This window comes from Maniola hyperantus, chromosome 21, assembly GCF_902806685.2.
Source record: "Maniola hyperantus chromosome 21, iAphHyp1.2, whole genome shotgun sequence".
Classification (NCBI taxonomy): Eukaryota; Metazoa; Arthropoda; class Insecta; order Lepidoptera; family Nymphalidae; genus Maniola; species Maniola hyperantus.
The window spans coordinates 10744670-10766519 of NC_048556.1; the positions used below are offsets into that span (position 1 = coordinate 10744670).

Sequence of the window (21850 nt, forward strand, 5' to 3'; positions counted from 1 at the left end):
TGGTCTTGAACTAATAATTAGTATTTTCAACTTTCGAAGTGAGATAACTATATCAAGTGGGGTATCATATGAAAGGTCTTCGCTTTTACATTCTAAAACCGATTTTTATTTATTTTTATGCATCATAGTTTTCATGTAGTCCCGTTCTCCCCGTTAGCCATATCCCCGTTAACGGGGACATTTTTTGAATTATCGTGCAAAATGTCGAAAAAATACGACTGTAGTAGGGAACCCTCATTTCGCGAACCTGACTCGCACTTGGCCGGTTTTTTTTCCTATCGAGTCACAGCCACGGTAAGTGTGTGACTCTTTGGGAATTGTAATGGAAAAGAAGTCGCAACTAGTACCAGCGTGACTCGATGGGAAAAAATCCCGAGTAATTCGTGTGGGTCATGATCATAGATAAATTAATTGAAATGATAGTCTCCTTGGGATACACAGGATATATACCTACTTACACTAAATAATAAAAAACGTCACTTTGTTACAATTATTTTATTACAATACAATAATATTACTTGACAACAGTATGGTTATGGTTATTCAGTTAAGGGCGTATAGCCCACAGTTAAAGCTCTTTACAACTTATCGTCACCTGTCATTATTCCAAAAAAAATGTGTTAATTTACAAAAAAATTTAGGTCGCATACATATTATTATTACAACATCGTATACAGGCGCAATTAAACATATTTCTGCTTTATGTAATGTTGCAGCCACATAATCGTGTGCATGCCGTCAATCAATATAAAAGAATATGTTCATAACATATCATTCTTTTATAGAGTGATTGAAGAAATGGCATTAGTTTTTATTATTATAAATATGTATAATGCATTTTTAAGACTCTCCGTCCCTGAGGAACCCAGTTAGGCCGGCCTTACACGGGCAGCTCGAGCAGAATGCCAGTAATCAAAATTCAAGTTACATGGACCGCTCGAACAGTCACTTGTCAACAGCTTGACAGCGATCACGCACTTATCTGATCCGAGTTCGTGAAAATACGTACCATTTTATTTTGTATGGTAGCTTATGACATGTGTCGTAGATATTTTTTACATCCGTATTTTCGCCGTTGTGTCGTCGTGTGCTAACTGTGCGAGAACAGTCGACTGCTCGAGAAGTCAGTGTATAGCTGGCAACTGCTTGACCGCACGTTGACATTTCATCATGTTGCTGACCGCCCAGAGCAGTCGCAACTGCTCGAACGATTCCATGTACATATCAAAAATAGAAGACTGTAGTTCACAATGCAGTCTAAGCTTGAAGCAGTCAATCTTGACTGCTTCAAGCTGTCCGTGTAAAGCCGGCTTAAGGTATGAGCCCAAAAAAATTTGTGCGAATGACTTGGCACTGCAGACGCGTAAGTAACATGCATCTAAACTAAGAATAGGAAAGCCAATGACCTTTATCTGTCAACTGTCACTTGAAAATTACGGGTTGTGAAACAACTAGGTACTTTGAATATAAAACGAATTTTTTCTGCATAATCTAACTGAGATCTTACAAATCTATTGAAAAATAATATATTAAAAATATATTTCCAGCTAAGACGTCACAACTCACAACATGGCGGAAATTCATTCCTATTCTTAGTTGGGAAGCATTATAATTTATAACACTTTGATTCATTACAAAAAAAAATTAATAAAAAAAAATTACCTATGAAAAATATACAAACCCCTTTTGTCTAGGTGCGACTTAATCCTGTTTGGTGGTACTGTATGTTCTTATGATAATTGACTATTGCATTGATATGTACAATTAGAAAACCGGTTATAAAAAACAAAATATTACATCTAACTATATTTTATATAGAATGGAATTGGCAGATTGTGCTCCTTACCTCTACACTCCATATTTTAAAGCTACAGCTTGATTTGTATGTAAATCATCATTGAGACAATGATGATTTGTATGTAAATCATCATGTATGACAATGTAGCTTTGAAACTAAATATTTTACCAACCACAGATTAGTTCTTACAATGTGTCTACAAAAGTTTAATTGGTTAACTTTCAAATGAAAATCAAACTACATTTGTTCCGAGTGCACTACAAATAAAATACAATAAGTAAGACTTGATACATAGAAACATATTACGTTCTGTAAAAAAAAATGTATTTAGACATAAAATATTTATAGAATTCCATTCCTTACATTATTATTTATTATTCTTATAATATAACGAATATACAGTATACTGAATACATCATTAGTTTATTATACAAGCTAATATGAACAAAATACTTCATAAATATTGTATCAAAATTGCACTTAAAGTAAAAAGTTTCGCTTAGCAAAAAATGCGTAAAAACCGAATAATAATAATACATTATAAAAAATATAGTATATCTTTTATCATAAATACCTAATATATTTTTTTACTTTTATGAAATGGGCTTTCTTTAAGTTTGCAAACTCGACTTTGGAGTTGGTATAAATCTGTAACATAAATACTGAAGATCAAAAATTTGTGCTTAGTTATACTTTTGTATAGAAGCAGGCGTTACTTTGCGGAAATCCATGATATACAATGAACCAAAAGCTTAATTTGCTATAATCCGCTGAAACAAGTCGAATCTGTATGGTGCAACATACCGCATGTGACATGCACCGCCCGCCCTCCCGCTGCTAAACATGACGGGAAAACCACACAAATCCCAAAACACACTCGACGATTGTGGATTGTAAGGTGTTCATGTCCTGAGGATGCTCCGGTGTCGGGGCGAAACGTGCGTCGAGTGTGTTTTGGGATTTGTGTGGTGCTGCGTGCTGGTTGTGCGTATTGTTTGCCTGGTGGCTGGTTTTACCTGCATGTTTAGCAGTGGGAGGGAGGGTGGTGCATGTCGCATGGTGCACCATACAGATTCGGCTTGTTTCAGCAGAATATAGCAATTAAAGCTTTTGGTTCATTGTATATCTTATATATGCTTTCTATGGTCCTGTTTTTAGGCAAAAGATTTTGGCATTTCTTTACGAGGCTAAGCAATAACATAGTGTACCTATTTGTTTTACATTATTTCACATCCTATACCTATATTATAATACGCAACAATGAAACTTAAGTCTACAATTGAACAGTTACAACAGCAAATAGGAAAAAGATGATCCCACCACGAAAGTTGCACAAGAGGTCCGGCCAAAGTCAAATTATAATTTCAAAGTTGGTGGTGATTGTTAGAGCTAGTTTTACTATAGTCGACGCATTTTAAATCGAGTCGTCTAGTTATTTGTCTGTTTCGCTCGCACTTACAGGTCGTAGGTAAGTGCGAGCGAAACAGACAGATAACTCGACGACTCAGTTTAAAATGCGGCGACTATAAGAATTGTTGATATCGATACAATGTGGCTAATTCCATTGTACACAATCTCTAAACTAAACTAAAATGGCACGTCTAAATCTATTGCTATCCCTTTCATAGTGTTGCTTGCGGAAAAGGATAGCATTAGATTTAGACCTGTTAATTTAGTTTAGTTTAGAGATTGTGTACTAGAGAATCGGCCCCTATATACGATTGTTTCGTGAATTATTTAAAGATGTATGATACGTGGAAGGTCATACAATTAAAATTATGGTTTGACAGCTCAGTATAGCCGGTTCCACAGATGTTATACTACCTCTATGACCGATCATTAGTGAACCGCGGCGCATAGGCGAGCGCCACGGTTCACTAATGAATGACAAAAAACGTACCTATGACAAATTATCAGTTCACCAAAAACTTTTGAAAACTAATCAAATCACAAACGTCGTATACCGCAAACATATCATTTTACAAAAGATCATTTGACAAATATTCTATTCACAAATGTTTAACTTTCCAAATTTGCTGAATGTTAAAATAAGAAATAACCCACAAAGGGGATGGCGGGGTCTCAGAGACCCCCCACCATAGTGGTGGTCTCTTCTCGTCGACCAGGGCCCGTCGATGGAGCCCCGCCTCGCGGGCTCCTTTTTTCTGGGTGGTAAAAAAAGAAATAACCCACGAATAACTAAATAACCCCGAGCTCGCTTCGCTCGCTCTTGATGGTGGGAGCGGGGGGGAAGGAAAGAGACCCCCCACCATAGTGGTGGTCTCTTCTCGGCGACCGGGGCCCGTCGACGGAGCGGAGGAAAGAGACCCCCCATTATAGTAAGCGGTCTCTTCCGTCGGCCTGGTCGACATATAAAAGATTTGGTGAATTCTTAAAGTATTTATCAAACAGTTCATTTTATCAAACAATTCATTTTATCAAAAAAAATAGTGCGATATGTTGTTTTACTAATTAACACGATTAAAGAAATCAATTGTTTGTCAAATGATATTTTATGAAATAACAATTTGTCTGGTAATTGGTTTTATCAAATGAATTATTTGTAGAAACATAAGTTTTATAACGATCATAAAACGATTCATAATTTTGCCAAAATTTGTTTGGGAAATGAAACTTTGTCATTTGTTTTTTGTCAATTGATCGGTCACCATGCGCCACCTATCGGGATAAATTGGCAGTGTGGATCCCCGTGGCAATGCGGGCTACTATTTTATTATGAACACTATATCCGTGGGGTGTATCTATCTTTTTCCTTTACTCTATAAAGTTACAATATTCTTTGTAACAAAAAATATTAATTAGTATTTGGTTTCGTGACAAACAATTTATCACCGACATGGTTTGGTATTAATTAATTTGTCATAATTTCAAAACTCCAAAAAAATAAAAAAACAAAACAAAAACAGTTTTAGCTAATCCAAAGTTTATAGATACATTTTTAACCATATACGTAAAATTATTAGTTAATTAATGATTGACAATTATATCGATTTTGGACGTACGATAAATATTTTCTTCTTTAGGCAGTTCTCTGACCGTCGATGGTTAGTGAGAAACGAGTAGAGCTAAAAACTACTTACAGTAATGTACATCGACCTTTAGGAAATGCAGATTTGTAGAGCACTGTCTCTGTCGTTGAGACCGACAAAACGTCATATAGGTATGAGTGACAGAGACAACGCTCTACAAAGCCCAAAATAACATTCTAAAGGTCGACGAACAATACTTTCGGCGGCGTACTGTAACGACTTGGCAAGCAGCGAGAGTAGTTGGAATAGTATTATCGCTGGGCTAGCGAGTGTGGTAGTTTTACGGGCGTTTCCTCGCACGGAGTCGATAGCTAGGCGCTTCCTTGTCAGCGGTGGGAGTTGGCACAAGTGTCCTAGGGTGAGATCAATAGAGCGCACTCTGTATTAGCTTAGATAAGTCTAAGCTAATACAGAGTGCGCTCTATAGATCTCACCCTAGGACACTTGTGCCAACACACAGACAGAGTTAAAACGAGACAAGAGCTATATCTCTCTCATAAATCTGTCTTGTTTTAACTTTTAACTCAATCTCAAGTCTGAGCAAAGTCAAAGCGCGCTCTAGATCTCAGCCTTAGGTCTGTTCCGTAGAACAACAAGACCTACTATAGACGAAATTTTGCCAAGAAACTTTTACCTATAGGCCAACCAACCATCTATAGACGGTACGAGGCGTTGTCCGACTTTACATAGAAAGTTAAGATTAAGATACTACGACGAAAAAACGTACGTCCAAATTCGACGTGTTTATTAGACGCCTTTAAATTGTATAGCGCAGCGCCTGCCAATAAAGGAACAAATCGAAACGCAGCGTCGCTAATCATTCTGTCTTACTTACACATTCTACACAGGTATACTGTGTAAGTGAGATCGAATGATCAACGCCGCTGTTTACGATTCGTTTCTTTATTAGTATGCTTTATACATACTATTGTATAATATAAAGTAAAACTGGACCAGAAATATAAAACTTTCTCTGGGGGCGCCACTAGTATATGGTCATTGGTCACTAATTCTGAGATCTATAGAGCGCACTTTGACTTCGCTCAGACTTGAGATTGAGATAAAACGAGACAGATTTATGTGAGAGATATAGCTCTGTCTCGTTTTAACTCTGTCTTAAGTCTAAGCTAAGACAGAGTGTGCTCTATAGATCTCACGCTGAGTATAGGGTCTTGTATAAATTAGTTCCATGGGTTTTCCGCAATATGGCGTGGTATTTTATTTTTCTGGTCAGGCTTTACATAAAACGTGTGCGTTTACCATTACCGCAACTTGTTTGTGTTTTACCGTTGTTTCTTAATAATAATAAAAAAGAAAAACCTACCAAAATAAATAATAATTTATACTGCTTACGTACGAAAAAAAACTGCAATAGTCACTGCTAAATTAATAATATTAAAAAGCCAAAGATGGCACATAGAAAAATATATCTCATAAGTTACCATAGATTACAGAAAAAATATTTTTTAGACGCGCATCAAGCTTTTGTTTTCGTGATCGTCATAAAAAAGAAATCGTAATAACTATAGTCCGTACAAAATCACTTCTCACGTGCCATTTTAACTCTATGGGTCAATTGTTATGTCAAAAGTACTACTTTAGTACTTATTTTAAAGGTGGAACTCGTAGATAGAGTAATAAAGGTAGATACAGGAACGTTTGCTTTCTCATTCACACTAAAAAGAGAGCACAGATAAAGTTACTAATGTGATAAACAGACACGCAGCTAACCTATTTTTGTCCCTTGTCGTGTAACTGGTTTTTTTCAAGAATACATACAAGGAATGCAAGAATTGCAAAACAAACTTTGAGAATTCGTGGCCTAATTGTATTTCTCAATAGTTATTTACTTGTTTTCACATAAAAAACGTTTAATTCAAATATTGTTGATCGGTTAATACAAATATTGACTACTAAACAATGGTAATAATATTGTCGTGTTCGTTCATCGTTACGTTGTGCTATCGCTATCTCATACGCGGTTACACAGTACTTCAATCTACCTTTATTACTTTATCTACGGTGGAACCGTACGTTAGACATGACAGATAGAGTTAAAATGGCGCGTAAGAAGTCATTTTGTACGGACTATATGATTATTAATAAAAAAACTAGGTGCTCATAATCATCGCTACTATTTGACGAAGGTGACACACAATCCAATTTTTTTTTTTTTTTTTCACTTTTTAAAAATTATTTTTCCATTATTTTTCCTTTCTTTTAGTACCAAAGTGACCTCACTTTGGTACCAAAGTGAGGTCACTTTGAGAAAAATATTACAGTCAATGTTGATAACTTTAGATTTGGATTTAATATTGTCATTTGTCAAGCAACTTAGAATAAAATTCCAATACGAGACTGTCAGAGTAGTTTTGTTTATCAGTTGGTTATCTAGATTGACCGGTTAAACTAAAATTTGCCCATTCTAAACTCTAACTGCAATGCTGTATGTTAATCTGGTATACAGTGGCGTGCAGCTCATAGAGGTTTAAAAGTACTGCATACCCAAGAAATAGTTAGGTAACCTACATGAACTTGTATCTGAATAAAAAAAAATAGCTCAATGCTCATTATCCTTTATGACTTGCCCATAAACAGGAACCTACCTATGTACTGCTTACCCTGGCTTTAAACCCTGTGAACGCCACTGCTGGTATCGAAAGTTACTTACATTGACTATAGTCCAAATATTGTTCAGTACAAAGTAGCCGACAAAGGTCTAAAAAAAAACATCTTCAATCAGCACCATTTTAAAATTCGAACAACAGATAATTTAATTTAACAAACAAAGTACGATTTTAGTCCTTATTTTAAAGGCAAATATAACCGTAATTTTGATGAATATGACAGTTGACCCATAGAGTTAAAATGGCGCGTGAGGAGTCATTTTTTACGGACCAACTATAGATATTTTCAATCGCTTATCTGTCATTGACCCCGCCGCACCTAACTACGCAACGATCGTTGACCTGTAGCGTTAGTCAGATGTTTCATTTGCATTACATTGCGAAGTTTTACAAAATACGGGTTATTTTTTAAATCGTATTTTTTGTGGTATTTTATCAGTAATCATCAGTAATATCACCTGTCTTAGTTTTCACTGGCGTTCTAATTACATCCCTGTACTGACTACAAAAAAAAATGGAAAAATGATCATCTGTCATTCGAATTTGACATTTACCTTTTTTTATTTTATCGACATAAAGCTCACCACACACTACGTTACAAGATGGTGCACTTCTTCTTCTTGTTCCTGTGTTCAGACTTGATGTGGATTCTCTCTGCCTCCTGGAACCGTCGCACGAGTCGGACGAGCTCGTGGAAGGCCTGGTCTACGTTCATCCGCGCTTTCGCACTGCACTCAATGTATGGGACTTTTAGTTGGCGGGAAAGGGCTTGCGCTTCGTCCAGTGTTACCTATGAAATCACGACGAAATTATACGACGTATTAATTTATTTTTAAAAGAATTTTTAGCTCACTTGCTGCACAGTTAAGGAAACATGTATGCCTGAGAGTTCTCTATAACGTCTAAAAGGTGTGAGAAGTCTGTCAATCCGCACTGGACCTGTGTGGCGGACTATGGTCTTTACCTTCTCATTCTGAGGAGACAAGTTCTACCTGGGCCGACGGTGGATTGATCATGATGATGATGAGTGTGCAAAATTATCTGAGTGCCCACCACATTATGAAAGGACAGACAGACAGACATACACACTTTCGCATATATAATATTACTATGGATTTCAATATGGAGTAAGATGCAGAAAGAGATATGTTACCAGTCTCTGATGCTCCAAGTCAGCCTTATTCCCGACCATGAGCATGGGGAACTCATCCCGGTCCTTGACGCGCAGGATCTGCTTGTGGAACTTGAACAGCTCCTCGAAGCTGGCGTGGTCGGCCACTGAGAACACCAGCAGGAACCCCTCCCCTGACCGCATGTACTGCTCCCTCATAGCACTGAATTCTTCCTGTCCTGCTGTGTCCAGAACTGTATGAATAGAAAGAGAAATTTTATTAAACGATAGATGTCAACTGCTGGACATAAGTCGCTTGTAGGGAAATCAAATGGTTTATTCAAAATAGGTAATAAATTACACTTCCACACGCCAGTCTTGTGCCGCCGGAATCCAGTGGCTGTGGCTTTGGAACTCCAACGTCTATCGGTTTTTCCAACTATCCAGGTTTCTTGGTGTATTGGTTTGTCCTTCAATCAAGTCGCAACGGAGCAATGATTGTGCATGGGTACAGTTTAAGCCCTGGACAGTGACATAGGCTACTTTTTATTCCAGAAAATCAAAGAGTTCTAAAAACCTAATTCCATGCAAAAGAAATCGCAGTCATTAGGTATTACTCAGTTAATAAATTATTATTTCATAATCTTAAAATTAAGCTACAATTGCAATATGAATAACACAAACCACTTAAGTACATAATATGAATAATAAATTATATAAAGACTAGCTTATGCTCGCGACTTCGTCCGCGTGGACTACAAAATTTCAAACCCCTATTTAACCCCCTTAGGAGTTGAATTTTCAAAAATCCTTTCTTAGCGGATGCCTACGTCATTATAGCTATCTGCATGCCAAATTTCAGCCCGATACGTCCAGTAGTTTGAGCTGTGCGTTGATAGATCAGTCAGTCAGTCAGTCAGTCACCTTCTCCTTTTATATATATAGTAAAATTAAGCTACAATTGCAATATGAATAACACAAACCACTTAAGTACATAATATGAATAGTAAATTATATAAAGATAGTGACTAATATATATCTTACTGTCCAATTTAGCTGGAATGTCATCAATGACACACTGCTTGGTGTAGCTGTCCTCAATGGTGGGGTCATAGTCTGTCACAAAGTAGCTCTGAAAAAGATTTTGTTTACTTAATGAAAAGTTTTGTCCAATGCTGAGAACTATAAAGCATATTTCGACTTTGCTTAGACTTAAGTTTCAATTAAAATATAACAAGACAGACTTATGCCAATCCTACTAATTTTATAAACTAGCTTGTGCTCGCAACTTCGCCCGCGTGGACTACACAAATTTCAAACCCCTATTTCACCCCCTTAGGGGTTGAGTTTTTAAAAAATCCTTTCTTAGCAGACACCTACGTCATAATAGCTATCTGCGTGCCAAATTTCAGCCCGATCTGTCCAGTAGTTCGAGCTGTGCGTTGATAGATCAGTCAGTCAGTCAAACGATCAGTCACCTTTTCCTTTTATATATTTAGATGTGAAAGTGTGGATGTTTGGATGTTTGTTACTCAATCGCGCAAAAACGGCAGAACGGATTTGGATGAAATTTGGAATGGAAATAGATTATACCCTGGATTAACACAAAGGCTACTTTTTATCCCGGAAAATCAAAGAGTTCCCGCGGGATTTTGAAAAATGTTAATCCACACGGATGAAGTCGCGGGCATCAGCTAGTGATAATATAATGCTGTCTTGTCTTAAGTCTGACCAAAGTGCGCTCTATAGATCTTAACCTAAGAGCTGGTTAACCTGTAAACCACCTGTAACCATATACAGTATGGGGCCACGAGAGTCGCTGAGAACTAAATTTAGGGAAGTTAAAATTATGACAGTGCATAATCAATATATTTTTGAAAATTTACTGTACGTACATAAAAACATAAATAATTTAAAAAAAAAAAGTGACTGTCATAATATAAATACTAGAAATAAAAATAAACTTGTAATTCCCGCCTCTAGGCTCAGTAAAGTTAGCAATTCATTTGCTCGTAATTCCATACGTTTCTATAATAAGCTTCCAGAAGACATATTGGAGATGTCTCTCAACAAGTTCAAAGTTTTCATAAAACGTAAACTAATTGAAAAATCCTATTACAATGTAAAGGATTATTTAAATGATAAGCAAGCTTGGGAATGAGTTGCTTAACGACTTTGTGATAGTTCTAATAAGTTTCAATAATTTTGTAAAGTGGTGATAATAAAAAGAATACCCGGCTGAGTTTGTTGTGGGCTCTTCTCAGACCTGGGCGCGTTTGGAACCCTCGTAGCTTTAGTTTTAAGTTTGCGTTATAATTATCACCACTATATTATCTTACAAATCTAACACTATACCAGACAATCAATAAGAGTAATTTATTACCTATTTTGAATAAATCATTTGACTTTTGACTTTTGACTTTTAAAGAACCTAGCAGTTTTACTAAACTTGTATTCCCATCAGTTTCGATAGCATGATTATATCATCCTACGTCATATACCTACATCTAGTTGATTATGTTGCAGTTGCATCTAATCTGTAAACTAATCTTAAATAACAGCATTAAATAATTAAATATATTGCTATCTCTGTCGTAATGTTCCCCGCAGAAAAGTATAGCACTAGACTTAGACCAGTCAATTTATTTAAGCCACAATTGCACTCTAAAGTGCCACTTTGCTAGTAGAATCAAACTAGCCTTTATTGTAACCAGACCAGAACAACTTTAGACTAAATGTATTCATCCGCATGGACTACACATATTTCAAACCCATATTTTACCCCCTCCGTTGTTGAGTTCTCAAAAATCCTTTCTCAGCAGATGTCTATGTCATAATAGCTATCTGCATAACAAATTACAGCCCACTCCATCTAGTAGTTTGAGCTGTGCGGTTATAGATCAGTCAGTCAGTCAGCTTTTCCTTTTATAAATATAAGATACCCAAAATGCCTCTGCCATGAATCAAACTCATCACCTCTGACTTATTAGACTGCTCTCAGTATTGCAATTAAGGGTGCCTTATGGTAGGCAGTTATTTATACAACATTTTGGCTATCATAAAAAAGGTGTTTTAGAAGCTGATGACACCAGTGGGCGGCATTCAGTGTTAGGCCTTGACATGATATTGTTTCCACAAACACTATTTATAAATATGACTATATTCTACTATTGTATGTAACATACAAAAACATGTGATTACTATACAAAGAAGCATTGTCTTATATATTGGAAAGTGGAGATAAGCTCAGAATAGATAAGCATACGTCCCGTAGGCGTTACTGTGGCCAAATACGGCGAAAATCGAAATACCTGTATAAACTGAATTGTGATAGCACTCTTCCCTACACCTCCTCCGCCGACGACGACAAGTTTATACGTTTGTGCTTGATTGTGCGGTCTGTCCCCGGGTCGCGACATTTTCTTTTTACTATTATAAACACTAAATAAACAATTGATTTTAAATACTAGGATTTATTTTCTAAATTCCTGTGATTCCTAATGACGGTCACGGATGATTCAATTGCAACGTTTCTTTTCACGCAGATTGTTACAATTACAATTCATTCATCCAAGCCTAAAATGTAGCACGTCTTTACGAATTCACCTCAGAAGACATGCTACGTTTTGCCGTCTGAATTGGCTCACCCGGACTGGTCCTGCGAGTTCTTGTAGATTTATGTCTAAAATCAAAAATGTGAGTTGCGCCGTGGTTGCGCCTGGCCTGCCGGAACACAAAAAGCTTGTTCAATGCTCTACATAAAAATAAAAATAAATGTGATTTTATGAGTGTGCATGAATTGGACCGTTTCTGTCATTTGTCAATTTCGGTTCTGTGGTCAATTTTCTGCAACTCGATTGCGGGAAACCTGTGGCCCTACCGCGGTTGTTTGACAGCTACAATGTCACGATCGCAATCATTTCTGATTGGTTAATGCTCGCTCACTATTGGCCACAATGCATTGTTGCAACAAGAATCGCACAAATTCAGCCAATCAGAACAATTGAGATTGTAATAATGATTGATGCAGGTTTTAGACAATCGCCCTGCTGCATCAATCGTTATTACAATCTCAATTGTTCTGATTGGCTGAATTTGTGCGATTCTTGTTGCAACAATGCATTGCAGCCAATAGTGAGCGAGCGTCAACCAATCAGAGGTGATTGCGATCGAGACATTGTAGCTGTCATTCTCCCGCAATCGCGCAGCCTCATTTCAAACTTTTTCTGTCACAGGCAGGTCATAGGTATCCATAGAGCCATAGATAAGAAAAGAAGAAGGTATAAAAAAAGGTTTCTGAAAAATTATTAATTATTTATTTTTTACATAAATAATTTATTATATATGTACTAGTTAGTACATATTTAATATAAAACTATAGACGTAATATTTTTTGATATTTTTTGCTTAATAGAAAAGTCTAGTGTCTACGTTTCTAGTTCAAAAACAGTGGCTGTCAAAAGTAAAGGAAATTCCAAAACCAAAAGTCAAAACCAAATGTCAAATTTCAACGTAAAACGGCTACACAGGGTGCGTTTTGATTTTAATTTAAAATATTTACGGCTTTCCAGGCTGTTTTTTTGACCATAAAAGTGGTCTGAACAGTCACAACATGTTCTCAACTAGCAGTCAAAGGAAATTTTGGACTTTTAGCGACGAAACCGAACTGGCCCTCCAACGAGAGAAACACAATTTGGAGTTCATAGCAAAACACGGGCAGCACATCGACGAATATCAAAGGTATAACTTCTTCCTGTCTCCAGAAGAAGAGAGACTGCTTTTAAAACAATACGAACTTCATTTGAAAGAGTTCTGTAAGAGATTCGCGCCACCGATGCCGAAAGGAGTTGTCGGTACAGCATTTCATTATTTTAAAAGGTTTTATTTGTACAACTCTTCCATGGACTACCACCCGAAAGAAATTCTAGCTACCTGCGTCTATTTGGCTTGCAAAGTTGAAGAATTTAACGTGTCCATTAGCCAGTTCGTCGCCAATATAAAGGGTGACAGAGAAAAGGCGGCTGACATTATATTAAACAACGAATTGCTGTTAATGCAGCAGTTAAACTATCATTTGACGATACACAACCCTTTCCGACCTGTAGAAGGGTTTTTGATTGACATAAAAACTAGGTGTTCCCTCGCTAATCCTGAACGCTTACGTAGCGGTATTGACGAATTCTTGGAGAAAGTGTTCCTGACAGATGCGTGCTTGCTCTACGCACCATCTCAGATCGCATTGGCTGCGGTCCTACATGCAGCGAGTAAAGAGCAGGAGAACTTGGACAGCTATGTGACCGATATGCTATTTCACGATGCTGGTTCGGATAAACTAGCTGTACTTATCGAGGCAGTCCGCAAAATACGGTCCTTGGTTAAAATGGTGGAAAGCCCTGCCCGAGAGCGGGTGAGGATTATTGAGAAGAAATTAGACAGGTGTCGGAACGAAGAAAACAATCCAGATAGTGAGATTTACAAACGTCGGATGAGAGAGGCGATAGATGAAGATGACCCACCCAATACTGGACCTAGCCGGATGTCTCTGGATACTAGCGGGGTCTCACAGATGCTGTCACCCTCTGCTTCATAACATGGATAGTAATAATTATAGTATTAAGTATCTATAGTGCATAAATTTTGAGAAAAGTCTCGCCATATTTGTTATATGTGAATTGTCATGTCAAAAGTGCAATTTTGCCCCTAAATTGGGTAAACCATACTTTAGTTAAGACAGTTGACACAGTAAATATGTGGGTAGTTCTCAAAATTATGCATTATATGCTTATAAGTATGGTTTGAAAGCTCCTGCTAAGTTCACTCATTACTTTGTTATGTAAGGTGTTCATTAGAGTTTAGACAATAGGTTAATCTGTCTGTCAATATATGAATGACGGAGCAGAAAATTATCTAGAATCTAGATACCAATCAGGCAAACATCAGTAACGTCACTGTCAAAATATGTCCTATGAATTCCATTGTGAAACTGATAATCCTGGTGTCTACTCTGGTATTTCTCGTTTGACAGTCAAGACAACTTGGTGGTGCGACCGGTGGCGCCGCCATGGTGTCCTAATGAGATATTGATAAAAACCAATTTGTCTAACCCTTTACCGTGCATTTACACCATCGCAGCGCATCCCGCCATTCGCCGTTAAGGTACACTGTAGTCATGATGATGTTCTATCCGCGATGCCCAACGTATCGCGACTCGCGCGTCGTCGCTTACCTCAAAAACTCCATTTTTATAGAAAGCAGTGCGCAAGTGGCGCCTCCCAAGAGTCAAGTTTCGCGTGACGCGACTAAAAGTATATCTTAAAGTAGGCTGAGCTACGCAACAGCATTAATATTGAGATAAGCGACCGCGACGTGCCACACTTGCACTTTGCATTTAATCGTGCGTAGTGGCATACAGTATCGCTTATCGCCCGTCACGTATCACAAAGTTTACCTAATTTCATCGACATCTCGCGCATAATTTTTGCAACTATTGCGAGATGAACAAGCACCCCGCGTCCCGGCTCGCTGCACCCTCGGACGAAGGTGTAAATGCACCTTAATAGGACACAATGTTATTACGTAAGTGTAAGTGAATTTCGCAGGGGATTGCAAACTGCTTATAACCACAATCGAGCTCTAGAAGGAGATAACCGTTAGTTTTGGCGATGGGTTCCCAACGAGTCACACCCAGTCGTGTAACACTGTGACTCGTTGGGAATCCATCGAGTCACACCCAAGCTACAGTGTGACTAGTTGGGAATTGTTTCGGATGGCTTCGTAGAGCGTCGTCGTCTCTATCGTCGACTGGGAAGTTAGCGACAAAACATCACAGGTATGAGCGACAGAGACGGCTCCACGAAACTGAAATTGCCGATAATCTCTTTCTAAAGTTTGATTTATAATATTTACTACCGGGTATCGTACATTATATTGATTAAGTTTTGACTACGTATAATTAATTATTGACGTGAAATATAATAAGTATTTGGACATATTTTTGGTACCAATTTGTTGTTTATTTTCAAAACCTTATCTATACTAATATTATAAAGAGGTAATGTCGTTAAGTTTGTTTGTAGGGGGTAATCTCTGGAACTACGGAACCGATTTTGAAAATTATTTCACTAATAGAAAGCTACATTATTCCTGAGTGACATAGGCTATATTATATACACGGGGGCGAAGCCGCGGAGATCAGCTATATAGTATTATTATTATTTTAGGACTTGTTTTCACTAAATTGACAAACATAGAGTCCTTTTAGTGTTAGATATAGTTAAATTAACAACAAAAAGAGCTTTTAGGAATTACTCGATTAAAATTTATATTATTAGGTAAGTAAGTATCAGAAAGAGCATAATATTATTCAAAAATATTTATTTTTATATAAATTCCATACATTTCTTATAAAATACAATTACGTAACAATTATTTTATTAATAAGTACATAAAATGCTAAACGAAAATCATCATGTAGTGCCATTGTCTCGAAGTTCTTACAAAGTAGGTGTTTGAATCTGTTTTTAAGGTTTTTGGCAGAGCAGCAATCTTTCGGCTTCATTCTGGGGGAAAAAGAATTATTTAATAGCAAAAAAACATAGCGATTAGATTATAATTGGTACCTACCTACCCAGTTGCTATTAGAGAAAGAGCCTGCGAGGGCCAGACCTACGTTATTTTATAAAAGCTGAAAGTTTATATGCGCATCGCATTGTCCCCAACACAGGTACGAACGATCAGCAACTATGATGTTTGGATCATGGTGACTTTGGCAGATACAAAGACGTATAAATCTTTCGTTAGTATAAAGTCTATTTTTATATTTTCTTCGGAACGGTATTAGAAAGCACGTCATACATTGCCAGACACTTTAGTGTCGTGGCAACCTCCTGCCAGACACCTAAGACATATTAATCGAACAAAATGTAGGTACTTTTTGATTTACATAGTGGCCATTTTGAAATTATTATTATTTGTTGAAACAGCAATAGAAGTACCTACACTGAAAATTTAAATTCTCAACCCCTATTGCGGTTCACGAGATACAGACCGCTCACAGACAAACGGACAACAGAGGCTTGGTAATAAAGTCTTGGCACCCTTCGGGTATGGAATCCTGGAAAGCAGGTAAACTTTACCTGAATCATTCTGTAAATGTTAGAGATAGCTTCATCACTTCTGCACATAGTAGGTCCTGCGCCCACGGAGCGCTTGCCGCCCCAACTCGACGTGAAAGTCAACTGTGTGTGCACCATCGCAAAGCAGGCGACCAAGAACACGAAGTACAGAACTTTATACATATTTACTTGTTTATATACCTTGGTTAGTTAAAGCTTTGGAAAGCAAATCTGGATGTGATCTCTAGTCGGAAGACACGACGTTTTTATACTGCGAAAGAAGCCTGTGCAATTTTTAATTTGTTTTTCAATTATGTACGTATAAGAGACAATTAAGTATGTACTTAATTGTTTACCCGTGGGCCACAACTATGGCAGAAAATCGGTCAATTGCGAGTCGGGCTTGCACACGAAGGATTCCGTACCATCTTACAAGAAATACCATTTTTAGGGTTCCGTAGCCAAATGGCAAAAAACGGAACCCTTATAGATTCGTCATGTCTGTCTGTCTGTCCGTCCGTATGTCACAGCCACTTTTCTCCGAAACTATAAGAGCTATACTGTTGAAACTTGGTAAGTAGATGTATTCTGTAAACCTGTAATAAATTTTGGGGTTCCCCATACTTAGAACTGAAAATCAAAATATTTTTTTCATCAAACCCAGATGTGGGGGTATCTATGGTCTTCAAAAATGATATTGAGATTTCTATTATAAATTTTTTCTAAACAGAATAGTTTGCGCAAGAGACACTTCCAAAGTGGTAAAATGGGTGTGTCGCCCCCCCCCCCCCCCCCTGTAACTTCTAAAATAAGAGAATGATAAAACTAAAAAAAAAAAAAATGTATTTACATTACCATGTAAACTTGCAACGAAAATTGGTTTGAACGAGATCTAGTAAGTAGTTTTTGATTTATCGTGCAAAATGTCGATAAAATACGATTGTACTACGGAACCCTCAGTGCGCGAGTCTGATTCGCACTTGACCGGTTTTTAAATCTTTATAAATTTTCATAGCGGCCATTTTGAAATTTTTATTATTTGTTGTTATAGCGGCAATAAAAATACACATTCTGTGAAAATTTCAACTACGGTTCACGAGATACAGCCCGCTGACAGACGGACGGACCCATGGACAGCGGAGGCTTATATTATCAGGGTTCCGATTGGCATCCTTCGGATACGGAGCCCTAAAGATGAATTTCCGAAGCATTCGAATTTATGTAGCCATACTAAGAAACGCCGCAGTGCGACATGATGCACGGTGGGATTCGCGCGCGTACGCGTGTCCCATTTGTACAAGGTAAGTACTATGAAGAACGTCACTCATGAACGACCTGGGTTTTACCCTCACACCTGGGGATCTGGAGCACTTTGACCGCCCGTTGTGCCAGATCCTTCTTTCCATGCACATGCAAACTGTGGAATCTTTTTTTTTTTTTTTTTATTCAGATACAAGTTAGCCCTTGACTGCAATCTCACCTGGTGGTAAGTGATGATGCAGTCTAAGATGATAGCGGGCTAACCTGGAAGGGGTATGGCAGTTTTTACTAAACCCATACCCCTTTGGTTTCTACGCGGCATCGTACCGGAACGCTAAATCGCTTGGCGGCACGGCTTTGCCGGTAGGGTGGTAACTAGCCACGGCCGAAGCCTCCCACCAGACCAAAAAAGGAATCAACTCCCATCGGCGGTGTTTCCACTAGATTATACAACATGGGGTTATTGAAGGGGCAGACCAACAAACTTCAACATCATTATCAACAACCGATAGACCTCCACTGCTGGACATTGGTCTCTTGTAAAGACTTCCACACACCACGGTTTTGCGCCGCTTGCCGCGGCCCAAGTACCTATAGCAATAATTCGAAATAATATTATTATTATATACTTATTCTGTGGTCTAACTCCCAAGTCCAAACAAGAAAACAACTAGAACAATTAATTTCATTTCTACTTTTACTAAGACTTCACTTGATTTGTTGCACGTAAATTAGGTACAGACTACCCAAGCGTCAAATCTTATTATTTTATACCATTTTCTCTCTTATTGTCTTTGCGTTGAAACAAAAAGTCGTTTGTATAAAACTAGTGGTTAGATTTATAGGAAAACTGTTAAGGTTTTATATAAAAAGGACGGGTGTTTTGGGGACATTCATTCTAAGTTCCATCTTCATATCGTAGTTTGCTATCCAAGGAAAGAAGTATGTATAGCGCTCTCTCTCTCTCTCTCTCTTTCTCTCTCTCTCTCTGTTAAGTAATCCCATAAAAATGACACAGCCCAAAATCTCAGTGGGCGTTAACCATTTTGAGTCACCAACAAACCACAAACGAAACTATTATTGCGAATTGAATTTCGAATGTTTTTGAAAACATTTTCGAATTGAGTTTCGAATGCCTTTGAAATCATTTTTGTGATTGGTTGGTGCCTCAAAATGGTTATAAGTTATCACCGACATGCCCACTGTGATTTTTGGCTCTGTCATTTAGCGCTATACTTACTAACTTCTTTTCGTGGATAGAGTATAACCAATGGCGGATTTTCGACGTTTCATCAAACGTGCAGCACTATGCCTGCTGCTGGCTGCTGCGAATCTCTTCGCTGCTTCGGATGGGCAGCTGACGTTTTCAACTGGATGGGGGAAGCGTTCTAGAGACGACGAGATTATTATCAACTTGGACGAACAGCTGCAGCAGTAAGCGACTTGATTCCGTAGTAGAATGTAGGTAAGTGGTAGCTTAGGTTCATTTCATAATGATGATACTGTATCCAACGAGAGAAGTTAGTATAGGGCTCACTCTCTCTCTGTTACGTTATCTAAATATATAAAAGGAAAAGGTGACTGACTGACTGACTGATCTATCAACGCACAGCTCAAACTACTGGACGGATCGGGCTGAAATTTGGCATGCAGATAGCTATTATGACGTAGGCATCCGCTAAAAAAGGATTTTTGAAAATTCAACCCCTAAAGGGGTGAATTAGGGATTTGAAATTTGTGTAGTCCACGCGTACGAAGTCGCGAGCATACGCTAGTCCCATATAAATGACAAAGACAAAAACTCAGTGGGCGTTAACTAATCACAAACATATTTTCAAAAAACATTCGAAAGTCAATTCGAAAATGTTTTCAAAAAACATTCGATTGAAATTCAATTCGCTAACATAATTTTGGTTGTGATTTAATGGCTTTGTCATTTAATCATCTTCGCCAATCTTACTTCGGTATCTTATTCGGGGGGCCGGGGTTCGTTACGGAGCATGCACCTCTAACTTTAGTGTGTTTAATCTTTTAAAGTAATTTGTTGATTAACTAGGTAGGTACCTACCTGGGTTAATTATTTGCTTTAATGGTGAAGGAAAACACCGTGGGAAACATGCCGGAGAGTTCTCCATAAGGTTATCAAAGGTGTGTGATGTCTGCAAGTCCCCATTTCACCAGCGTGGTAAACTATGGCCTAACCCCTTCTTATTCTAAGAGGAGACCCGTGGTCTGTAGTGAGCCGGCGATGGGTTGATCATGATGAAACTGATACCGAAATAAAACTCATTCAAAGATGGGTATAATTTTATTAAAATCCCTTCCAGCATAATTTCTGAATACAACTTTCCATTACAACATAGGTAAATAAAACTATAATAATAATGCTGATGTTGTAGTTATCATTATTAGAAACATTTACAATGGCAACATTAAGTCTAAACAGTTGATTTTTTTATAACAACTGTATTTTCCCTCCTGAAATATCCGTTTCGATATTAGATATACTTAATAGATTACCGTTAAAAAAGATGATTTATCTTAGTGATTTAGGCTTAAGACATATTGCCGCAGAGTGAAAGCGAAGCGAAGTGACGCGTCTTTTGCAATGGCAGCTAACTTGTTTACCTTTTACCCACGATTCTCTATCGCTACAACCTCGCTCAAGATATGCGCGGCTATATCTCTACAAAAAGTCACCATGGGCAATGTCATTTAATAAGTTGCTATATATTATGTGCCTACTAAATCTTCTTCTCTATAAAGTTAAGAATAAAGTAATGAGTGAAATAAAAGAGACGTGCACATTCGCGAGGATTTTAGTTAGGTACACTAGAGAAATAACGTACGGAGTAAAAATTCAGTTTACTTACTTCAAAAATGACAAAACATTTAAGAAAATACGCTTTCCACTTTGCATCAATATTTCTTAAGCCTTAAGTCGTGTTAACATCTACTTAACATTTTTAATGTGACGACTTTTTATTATTAAAGATATTTTTGAGAAGTTCGATTTGAATGACTCTGATAGTTTTCCTTTGTCTGAACTCTGAGGAATGACTTTATATCGATATGTTGACGAAATTTATACAAATCATTTGATTGGGTAATTGACCTTTATTTGTTTTTCAGATGAATGTTACCAATATAACTAGGAAGCTACCGTAGTTGCCAGTATCAAAATAATAGAACGACCCCCGAAATATCCGACATAATATTTTACTACACTTCATCACAGCCCAAGAATCATCAGAAAAGGACATATCTAAATCAATCGATGGGTACATTTAAACTACAGGATTCCTACAATACAATTGGATATTTGAATACAATGTATTTATCGTACGACAAGAACTATTATTGAAACAGTTATAACATTAATTTGCACCACATAAAATGAGATTTTTTAACACATACCTACTATAAAAATATTGACGCATCAAGTTTATTAGATAGGTAGACATTTATAATATCTGTTATTTGGTTAATATTATTTGATTTGAGTTAAATAAATGAATTCGAGCATTTTTTCATCTTTTTTAGAAGACCGTATTTTCATAAGTTTTTTTAACACCATGTTCATTTTCGCCCCCTAGTCACTTAGGTCTCAAATCACTAACTGAAGTGCCTACAGATTTAGATACGATCGTTTGTCGCTCAATCAATAAGATCTATCAGTTTCTTACAGATTTTCTCAGTTTGTTTGTTTGTTACTTGCGCATTTTAGATCGATAAAATTTTACATTTTATTTGCATTTTTAATCGATAAAATATCAAAGTCAAAATTAAACTAGTTTTTGATTTATCTATCGACAAAACGATTCACAGTGGCGATGGACTAAAATACGTTGTCGATCATATTATATCGCTTACACATTACATTAGTAATT

The 21850-nt window shown here is 37.3% G+C and overlaps 2 protein-coding genes and 2 long non-coding RNA genes across 4 annotated transcripts; 1 reads left to right on the forward strand and 3 right to left on the reverse strand.

Annotated features, from left to right (window-relative positions):
- Positions 1–480: 480 nt before the first annotated feature.
- On the reverse strand, positions 481–3633 carry LOC138403817 (uncharacterized). The gene is made up of 2 exons (XR_011237974.1): positions 3518–3633; positions 481–3353 (listed from the first exon to the last, which is right to left on the reverse strand). It is a non-coding gene; the product is annotated as an uncharacterized lncRNA (long non-coding RNA).
- Positions 3634–8054: 4421 nt separating this feature from the next.
- On the reverse strand, positions 8055–12121 carry Ras64B (ras-like protein 2). The gene is made up of 4 exons (XM_034980267.2): positions 11898–12121; positions 9631–9718; positions 8629–8840; positions 8055–8265 (listed from the first exon to the last, which is right to left on the reverse strand). The coding sequence occupies exons 1-4, from the start codon at positions 12003–12005 to the stop codon at positions 8071–8073; spliced, it is 603 nt and encodes a 200-aa protein (XP_034836158.1). The 5' UTR covers positions 12006–12121; the 3' UTR covers positions 8055–8070.
- Positions 12122–13064: 943 nt separating this feature from the next.
- Positions 13065–15590, forward strand: CycH (cyclin H). Its single transcript, XM_034980261.2, has one exon. It carries the CDS (start codon positions 13199–13201, stop codon positions 14174–14176), a length of 978 nt encoding a protein of 325 aa, XP_034836152.1. The 5' UTR covers positions 13065–13198; the 3' UTR covers positions 14177–15590.
- A 353-nt stretch (positions 15591–15943) lies between these two features.
- Positions 15944–16319, reverse strand: LOC138403811 (uncharacterized). The gene is made up of 2 exons (XR_011237971.1): positions 16256–16319; positions 15944–16145 (listed from the first exon to the last, which is right to left on the reverse strand). It is a non-coding gene; the product is annotated as an uncharacterized lncRNA (long non-coding RNA).
- Between the last annotated feature and the right edge of the window lie 5531 nt (positions 16320–21850).